The 10,365-nt window shown below is 42.9% G+C and overlaps 1 protein-coding gene across 1 annotated transcript; it reads right to left on the reverse strand.

The window, feature by feature from the left end:
- Window positions 1-8,549: 8,549 nt before the first annotated feature.
- On the reverse strand, window positions 8,550-9,920 carry LOC138568834 (general transcription factor II-I repeat domain-containing protein 2A-like). Its single transcript, XM_069646605.1, has one exon. It carries the CDS (start codon window positions 9,918-9,920, stop codon window positions 8,550-8,552), a length of 1,371 nt encoding a protein of 456 aa, XP_069502706.1.
- Window positions 9,921-10,365: the final 445 nt, after the last annotated feature.

Genomic DNA, 10,365 nt, shown 5'->3' on the forward strand with positions numbered 1-10,365 from the left:
GCAGCACACAGCGCATTGTTTTGCACTATTTGGAGTTTATGATGTGCCGGCCAAGAGGGCGTTACAATAATCAAGTCTGGCTCCTATGGTGGCTCTAGCGATGGAGAGGCAGTTGGGAGTGGTAAGGTAGGGTACGTAGATATGTTTAGTGGTCAGTCTGGATGAGGAGGAGTTGGCGCTGACTTATCTCGTCATAGAGAGTGTAGCATTTAGATAGACTCCTACAGTCTTCACGGCAGTGGAGACAGGTATGTTAATGTTGTCAATGGACATGTGTGAGTAGTCTTGGCTGAGCTTGGATAGAATTTCGATGGGTGCCAGGATCATGATCTCTGTTTTGTTGCCGTTAAGGCAGAGACCATTGATAGCCATCCATGTTTGTATCTTTGTATAGATGTTGAGTAGCGCTTCTGAGTCCTGGCTGTAATCTCCAGTGAGGGGGAGGAGGACTTGTGTGTCATTGGTATAGTTTGTGTAGGCTATGCCGAGAGAGTCCAGTAATTAAACCCCTTAACTAAAACTCTGTTTAGTGAAGAGGTTGTAGAGGGTTGGTGAGGTGCATGACCCTTGTGGGACTCCACAGCATATGGTGGTCAGGGGAGCGTTGGCCTGGTTAGAGTACACTTTCATGGCTCTACCTTCTAGAAATAGGAATATTATATCACCAAACAGAGTGACCTTCCTCATACCGAGGAAGACTAAGACAGGTTTGAAATCCATATCATATGATTCTTTTCCGGGGCAACCTAAATTATGCCCGGTCAGAGGTTTGTCAGCATATGAGGAGATGATGAGGGAAGTGAGACCACTACGAGTATCACAGTTATCAATAGCGATCTATAAACCATTCAAGGCATAACACCAGCGACAATAGCCAGATGGCTTAGATGGGTGATGGATCAAGCAGGCATTGATGTAGTAAAGTATGGTGCTCACTCAGCGATGGGAGCAATGGCTATCAAAGCATTTAATAGGAGTCAGAGTGGAAGACATTCTGAGATCAGCAGATTGGTCGAATGAATCGACTTTTAAGACATTTTATTTTAAATCAACAGAGAGTATGGCATCGTTAGTGGTGAGTAAGCTTTGAACAAGCACAATCCGAGCCTCCGGGCTTGACATAGAATGCAGATTTTCAGCACATTTGTTCCAGAAAGCCATACTTCTATTAAAGACACGGAGGCAAAGGATCATCCCACCCTGTCAATCATAATATCAATGAATCTGATGAATATGTATTGAACTGATTTAGAGTTTCTTATAAATGCTCAAGTGGATCTGATGATGAATATGACACAATTGTTACATGTTTTATGTGCATAAAGCTATAGCACATGGAAACTGTGATTGTTTTATGAGTATCCCACCCTCCTTCGACTTGCGGTTATATTTGGTTTTTCTAATAGGTTTGGTGGTGGATACCAAACAAACAGGGAATTGAGGAAGGTTTTTCAGGTACACAACGAGATGGTGAATATCAGTGGACGCAATTTCGACCGAGCAAAGAAGGAGGAAGTGGAGGAGTAGAGACAGTGTGGTCATGCACAAGGACTGTACTGATTTGTTAAGTTTGTCATGTGGTCAATTTGCAGACCAATAATATCTGCACTACAAAAGACTCTAATTCAATCGTTAGTTTATTTTTTTAGCTTTGTTATCGTATATATTATTGGTTGTGCGTTGCTGCTGAAGTAGAAAAAGGGAAAGAGAAGCATAATCCTTCACCTCTGTGTCCTTAATAGAATTATGACTTTCGGGAACAAATGTGTTGAAAATCTGAATTATACTTCTGTGATTTCTAGGATTCATATCAACACAAAGATTCTAAGGTAACGAGGCATGATTTCAACGACACTATGTTTGAGTGTATGTTCAAAGACACATTTACATTGAGCATGATGCATGTTGTTACATTTTCCAGGCCATGTATATTACTTGAATAAAATACTTAGCAGTGATTTAATTCACAGTCTGTGGGAATAAACCTCAGGATTCATTTGCAGAGGTATGTGACCCTTACCGCCTTACATGAGCTGTTCTCAGACATGGAGCATTTTTATGGTTTATTTACATTGACATGGGTTTTGTTGTTGTTTGTGATGAAAGATTAATTATAACTGACATGGTACTGATGAAGACCGAAGAAAATAGTAATTGATTCACTCTGAAGTCGAAACTAGCACAGGAAGGCCATCTACAGATGGAATTTGGAATTTAAAAAGGACAATCTTGGACTCTGCTAGTAGACCAGTATATGTCTTAAGGAGACTATTCTATGCCTTGATGTGATTATGCTTCACTCAAGATACGAGTCGGCCGATATTGTTTACTTTTTAGATTTGATGATTTAAGGAACTATTCACATTACCCCTCATTGAGGGCATTGTAGCACTAGAACTTTATATGTGTGATTATGTTTACAATTGGGGGTGTTTGTTAGTGTGTTTTGTGGACGAATGGACATACGAGTCAGGTGAGATGATGTATACATATACATTTGAGTATGTTTAATAATCAAAATATTTTCTACGATATATTATGAGTATTTGTCTATGCTTCAACGTGGTATTTGATGAATACCTGTTTAATAAATGATTTATGTATTTATTTTATTTATATATTTATTTGTAAAGGGCCAGAGCCTGCAGGCATCAGGGTGCACACACAGACAGAAGACAAAATGTAAAGCACAGGACACTGTTGACACCATTGACATTGGATTGGCTCATTGTAGGAGAGGGGTTAGATTAATGGTTCTCCTGGTATATATACTAAAGTGAGGTGTTTCCATTGATCCTCATGTGACACCATATTTTTTGTAATGTTTAAATTAAGGAAAGGCATTCATTCCAGACATACCTACAGTTAATGATTAGACTGAATTTTCTGAGAAGCGCTTCTTGATTTGAGTTTGCCTTAGCCTGACTATCTGTTCTTGTTCAGAGTTGTAACTGATGTCAAATGTTACACTTTAAATTCAGTAATGTTTCTTTGCATGTGAGAGACCTCTCCACTATTAGGCTGAGCAATTACACACTTAGAATGGTTGTAACAAACCTGCACTTAGTATGTATCAGTAAGGAAGGGGTTGAACCTATGCCTATTGGAACTAAAAAGGGGTTCTCTGAAACCTATCGATAAGGGATCTTCGAAGGAAACTGCCCAAGTAAGTGGATATTTCTAAGGATGGTCTACACCTTGATATTCAGACATCAGGAGTTCCGAAATCTCTTAAGCTTGAATCATCTTCTACAGACACCCTAGTCTGCAGACCAATGAAGTGGCATGATTTTTTACTCCAGGCGATATATTAACAAGGTTCCAGTTCGCCAACAGGTAACCTAACTAGTCTCTAGAGTCTCGGCGGACTGAAGGGGGCAGTTTGGGGTGGACAGTACTTGGTGTCGGTTATCGGTTGGTTGACGAATTTCGAGCTTGGTGTCTAAAGTAGATGCGAGCGGATCAGGCTTAGTTCAGGCATGGTGGATTGTGTGGGGCCGACTAGGGGTGAATGCGGTTGCTCTGTGTGGTTGAAAGGGCTGTCAGCTAGGCAGGTGGGGCGGACCCAGGATCTTTGCAGTGAGCCCGGTTGCTTCTGGAAGGGGTCAATGTGTGACGCACCAAAGGTTCCAGTTGGCGGGCGACGGTTTTCAGAGGTGGTGCTGTTGGGTGCGTCCATGTGCAGGATGGTGAGGTGGCTGTTCGAGGTCAGATGGGCCGAGCCATGCTGTACCCCTAGTCAGAGTGAGCGTGTGTGCTCGCTAGTGATTCAGGTTGGGTACTGCCATTGTTGAGCAGCAGCTTCTGGCCTAGCAAGGGACAGGCACATCTAGGGTATGATGTAGTGTTGAGCAGGTTGAAGTGCAAGCAAAGAGATCGAATTGGGTGAGTAGTGAAAAACCAGCCCCTGTGGCTTCCCTCTTGTTCAAGGTGCAGTGAACATTGAGCGACTAGTTCACTGCAGCTAGCATAATCCTCTGGCTGCTGTGAGTCTCACTCAGAGACTCTAGGACAGGAGGGTTCTTTTCAGGGTTTGCTCTCCCATCTTTAGGAGATTCTGGTGCAAAGTGGCAGGCCCTTGGCCACAGCAAAGGGTCCCCACAGTGTGCCCTGGGAGTAGCCTTGGATGGCTCCTTCACCTCAGGCTGAGAGCTCTGGAAAGTGCAACTTTACCAAAGGAAGGCCAACGATTTCTTCTCAGGTGCAAATCTTTCAAATCAAGCCAAGGTGTACCGAGTGCACAAAATGCACACATTCCCTAACATATTAGCATTGCAGAATTTTTATTTCATTTTATGTGGTTTATTCAAACCATTTACAACTATAGAATAAAGACAGACACTGCAAATACAAAGTTCAACAAGTAGGAAGCCTTTTACTGTGACAATTGGCAAGTCCCCATAATTTTATAAAAGTTGCCACAGCTTTACCTTCAGAAGCCAAAACAGGATATATGTTTCCAGTGTTCCTTCACGTCCAACCAACTAAGTACACCTAATACTTTTTAAAAGTATGATACTCTTTTGAAGTGGAGGTTGGGCAATCCATAAACAAGCATCTATCGGATTTGAAGTTTGGAAACAATACTAAATAAGGTGCAATCTTGTCCTTAGGTTTCTACTCATGGGAAAGATGCTGGCGATATGGGTAGTGTGAGAAACCAAAGGGTGGCTCACCTGCTAGTTCTCGGGCACTTGTCGTCCAGGTAGCCAGGACATGGCCATCACTTTTGGATCCAGTTTGTGGGGGTGAACCAGTGTGGGAGGATCACCTGGGTGAGGGGTCTTTGGGGAGTGGGATTGAGGCAGCCGATGTTGAGATGCAGTATTCCCCCCTTTTTTGTTCATCTACCCATTCCTATTTTATAGGAGTTTCCAAAGTCCCAACTCTCCCTCCCTTTTTTTACAAACACTGGGTGGAGTATATAAGAGTATGACTGAGAGCAACCAGTGTAACTCTCTCACATCATACTGGACATACCCCATTAAACGGGTCAGGCACAGTCAGGCACTTTAACCTAAGTGCATACACCCTTCACCAGTTATCTCTACTCACACTAATGAGAGGCAACACCTAAAGACACATTCTGAACAAGGCAGAACATGAGCACAAGCGCAACGTCTCGGACTAGGGCACACCGACTGGAACAGAGCAAAGGGCCAATGGACGAGAGCAGTGGGCCGAAAACCCCAAGGGTTCCCTACTGGAGGCTGTTGCCTCCGAGAGACCATGAAATACAAATAGAGAAGGCCAGATCTCATAGTTGTAGATTGCATTGTGTTCCAAGGATGCCAGTGACCCTCCCAGGTGAACGGCAGAGTCAGGGAGGTGAGGCCAGGTCTGTGGTACTAACCTTGACTCGTGAATTGAAAAAAAGCAAAACAAGAAAGATGCGCACAGAGCCAGTGAGCTGGCAAGTGACCTGAAAGACCTATGTGTGTTAAAGCGAATGAAGTACCAACATTATATCACAAGTGAAGGCTGTACGCATGTGGATGAGACGTGAAGAAAGGCAAACCTGTGAATGAACTTTGAAGTAAACAGCAGCTATGAGATCAGCTATACTAAATAACAGAGTGGTCCGGCAAAAGGAAGTCGCCCATTGGAAAGTCTCTGTGAAAGGTAAATTGCTTTGAAGTTATAAAACAAACAGACAGCGAAAGTAAATTAGATGAAGTAACCGTGACCTTTGAGTCGAAGTGGTCCTGCCGTGGTCTGGCAAAAGCACTACGCACATTTGAAAGTCTTTGAAAGGGGTTCGAGCCCGATTGAGGGAGACCTGAAGTACAGTAAACTTGGGGAACAGAGGGGGACCTTCATGAACGGTGTGCTGTAAGGTTTGAGCACAGCAGAGGGGGACCTTTGTGAACTGTGTGCTGTAAGGTCTGAGCCCGGCAGAGGGGGACCTTTGTGAACTTTACGTTGGAAATACAATTTTGGAAAGTCAAGAAAAATACTTTAACATAGAAGGCCAGGCAGACCTCAATCCACGGTTTGGAACTGCTTATAGTGTTAGAAACCAAGCCAGAGTGCGTCACCCTGTCTACAGGGACAGCCTTACTCAGTGAGGTGTAACGTGAGGAGGAGAGCTGGTTCAACTACCTTTATTCTTTTGAACACTGATTTTTTCTTTTGCATACATTTCTTCTTTTACACTTTTTGTATAAGAGATAGGGCAGGCATTAGGTTGTAGCATAGGCCATTTTGATTTGACTGATGTCACTAAGACTGTTTTGTTTATCGTTTAATGGTCAAGACTACTCCCATCTTAGTTATAGGGCAGATTAGGAGTTTCTCTGACCCCAAAATGTTCAATATAGGGTTTACACATTGTATCCATTGTGTCAGTGCTTTCCTTGCAGTCCTGTTCGTATAGCGCTTCTTTGACGTTCGTCGGGCTTAATACCAATGAATCCATATCTATTTAAAAATCTCTTAGTATAAATTCACTGTAAATTCTCAGTTTTCCTAAAAAATTAAAAGAGAGTTGGCCGGTTTGGGCTTTGTCTTGTAGGACGAAGTTTGCCTCAGAATACACAGTGTTGGGCCAGAGGTAACAATCTTTTGATATAGAGACAAAATCTACCACTGGGCCCGAGCGTTAAGGGTTTTGTCCAAAAAGACTAAGTTGAAACGACCTTCCCAACCAAAAGTCTGAAATAAGGTAATATCAAATGTTCTACCTTCTAAAAGTTATACTTTTGGTTGGGTGCATCTTTTCAATTCGGTCTAGGGATATGGGGGCTATGAGGGTGTCCCCCCAAGCCCTGCTTACTTTACTGTGAGCGGTGGTTGCAGAGGTGTCCCCCAGAGCTGTTCCGCAGTCCCCCCCAAAAAAGGACTGCAACAGCTGCGGGGGTGTCCCCTGCAACTCCCCCCTCGCTATACTATACAGTACAGTGAGCAGGGGTTGCGGGTGACACCCCTGCAGCTGTCCCAAAAAAGAAAAGGCTGCAGCGGTGTTCCCGGCAACCCCCTGCTCACTATACTATACAGTACAGTGAGCAGGGGTTGCGGGGGATACCCTCGCAGCTGACCCAAAGAAAGAAAACATTTTAAAAAAAGGAAAGGACCCTGCAGCGCTGGTTCCCAATCACGGGAGTGAAAGGGAACTAGCGTTGCAGGCACTGTTAGGGAGAATCATATGCAGTACCCTTTGGGAACACTACACATAATTAAGACTGCAAGTGTCAGTACAAAATCCACCTTTGGTACAATCCTGTACTACACAGTATTGTGGTAGCAGTGGCTGAACAGCCAGACTTATCTCAAGAGTAAAGTCAGCAGTAGAACAGGTTACACAAAGGACCAACAAATACAGTGATTCAAACAAACACTTACTCAAGGTTTCTTGGTAAAAGAATATACATTTATTTACACAGTCATTTGGAAAACATTCCACTAGTAAGAGCAACTCAATATCACAATCTAATATACTAAAATACACAACCAATCAGTTTCTGAACAAGTTCAGCTCCCCTGAAGTAGGAGCAAAATGGGACTTCAGATACTTTAAAAAGGGGTAAGAAGACAAGGTTATAAGAATCAACAGTGCAAATAGTTTCATAGGCAGAGCAAAGGGTTTCAATTCACTACAACCAGCAATTCAATTCAATAAGCCTGGGCCAAAGTCAATGGTTTAGAGCAGGCTTGTCCAACCTTTTTGAATGTGGGGCCGAAGCATGAACTTTTTGTCACCCGGAGGGCCGGATGGCCGGCGAGCCAAAAGTCAACACCCTCACCCAAAGCAGTATATTCAAAATCGATGGTGTGTGACCTTTGACACAATTGCATCACAGGCAGTGATAGCCATGCAGTCCCAACGATGTGTCAGGGACAGTGATCAAAGGTTAGTTTGTTGTGATTTCTTCCACCAGTTTGTGATATTCTACTGAAACGGTGGGGGCGACCGAGCGTAGCGAGGGAGATATAACGATCTAGGGAGGGTTTAGGGGGGTTCCCCCCCAAGATTTTTTTCCAAATATGGGGATGAAATGGTGCATTTTACAGCAGGAAAAGTGACCAAAAAGCCATAAGTTTACAATCAGTTCTAAAGGGGAACATGTACATTCCATGTCACCAACCAACAGCAGACAAGAACATTGTAGAACATCACATTTTAATGATCAATGTGTCCTCAGTGTAAGACAGCACTGTCACTGATGTAACACATTGGCATGCTGGTTGTGGCCAAAATATGCCTCTGTAGAAACATGTCTATGCTAGTTTTTCCAAATTTAGGACAGCATTGTCCTGTACAAAGCATGATTGATGCTGCCTGAGCATGTGCAGTGTGCCCAATACATATGGCAGCTTATCTCTGTAATAAACGTTCATTACTTCTGTGGTAATGAAAGAAGCATAATCCCATTCAAAAGATAAACTGTTAAAAATTGATCATCCAAAGGTGAACCCAATTGAAGAAACGCGATGCGAGCCCAATCTAAAAGTATGAAGGACTTTTTTTATTGCATGATTAGTCACCTGTAAAGTTGCAACTTGTAAAGCATTCAGCACAGTTAAGAATAATTCTAACACTGAACATATTTTCAGTGTGACACTTGGCATTGTTTTTGCTTGCACAAATGCTCAATATCCGCTGGCACACTTGATGTGGCAATGCGGAGTATTCCAGATAGGTGTCCATCTGTCAAAAGTGATCTTGATTTAGTTTTTATGCTCTTCAATCTTGAGAAAAGCTGTTCACAGCAATATGTGCTGCCAAAAAGTGCAATGAACCGAAGTGCATGATTAGACAGATTTGGGAAAGAGTCCCATGTAATGTATTTACTATAAAATGTATGTAGGGTATGTTCAGAAAAGGCTCTCTTGAGGTCACCATTACTTTGCATGTCAATTAATTCCATTTGAAACATGTCAGGAGCATTGGTGACATTAGTACCAAACGGATCTGCAAAAATCTTCAGCTCATCACTGTGCTCCCTGAAATCTGAAAATCGGTTTTTAAATTCATTCAAAAGATTCCCAACCAGTGCCGAATACTTGTCATGGTTGATGCTGTGAGCAGATCTGGTCATCAGTACTGTGAAATGAGTAGCAATTTTTTCATTCAGCTGTTTCTGAAACAATTCCAGCTTATGAACAAAGGATTGGATGTGCTCATACAGCTTGTTCACAAACTGTTCCTTCCCTTGCAGTTTTATATTCAGGTCTGAAAGATATTTTGTTATGTCAACAAGGAATGCCAAGTCATTCAACCAGCTCGCATCGTCCAAGAAGGTGACATCTTTCCCTTTGTTCGTCATGAATGTTTTAATTTCATTAAGCAGTGACCAGAATCTGGATAGTGTGGCTGCCCTGCTAAGCCAACGAACTTGGCAAAAGTAGATCACATCATCATGGTCTGCTCCCATCTCCGCAAGAAATGCTTGGAACTGTCTATGGTTGAGACCTTTTGCCCTTATGAAATTCACTGTAGAAACAACCTTTTCCATCACATGCGTCATCTCCAAGGCCTTTGCGCACAGTTGTTCCTGGTGAATGATGCAGTGGTGCGTGATGACATTCTGGGGAACTGACTTTGCCATTAAACTGACAAATCCATTGTGTTTGCCGATCATAGCAGGGGCCCCATCAGTTGTCAGACCACAGAGTTTGTCCTCTGGCAGATTGAATTTCAACAAGACACGTTTCACTTCATTGAAAATGTCTTGTCCTGTTGTTTTGCCTTTCATTGAACATAGGTCAAGTAGCTCCTCAACAATTTGGAATTCTTTGGTCACTCCTCGTACAAAGATTGCCAGTTGGGCGGTATCACTCACATCTGTGCTTTCATCCACCCCCAAGCTGTAAAACGGACAGGCACCCAATCTTTTCGTCAGTGAGTCTGCAATGTTTGATGATAGGTCATCTACTCGTCTAGCAATTGTCTGATGTGAGAGACTGATTTTCTCCACCATTGCTTGTTTGTCAGGGAATGCCACATATGTCAATTTCCCAAGCAATCTTTGACAAATTCTCCATCGGACAATGGTTTCCCTCTCCTCGCTATGGCCTCGGATATCAAGTAATTTATCTTGGTTGCTGCCTCAGAGTTCTGTCTGCCAGCTTTGAAGAACGACTGTTGCCCGATCAGGGCCTGCTTCAGCTAGTTCGCCCGATCAATCCTAATCTGGCCAATCAGGTTGTCAAATTCAGTGGCATGTTTTGTGGTATAATGCCGCTTGACATTGTATTCCTTGTAGACAGCTACTTTTTCCTGGCAAATGAGACACAAGATGTTCCCCTTTTGTTCACACACAAAGAAATCCTTGGCCCAACTATCCTTGAAAACACGACATTCAGCATCAATCTTTCTTTTCTTCTGATTCGCCATCTATTGAGAGTTGGGTAGGTTTTAGTCAT

The sequence above is a fragment of the Ambystoma mexicanum genome, chromosome 2q (genome assembly GCF_040938575.1).
Source record: "Ambystoma mexicanum isolate Mex_15411 chromosome 2q, UKY_AmexF1_1, whole genome shotgun sequence".
Taxonomy (NCBI): Eukaryota; Metazoa; Chordata; class Amphibia; order Caudata; family Ambystomatidae; genus Ambystoma; species Ambystoma mexicanum.

Bases quoted from the DNA above. Each gene is read 5' to 3' on its own strand.
- LOC138568834 (XM_069646605.1), bottom strand. From the start codon at position 9,920: ATGGTGGAGAAAATCAGTCTCTCACATCAGACAATTGCTAGACGAGTA.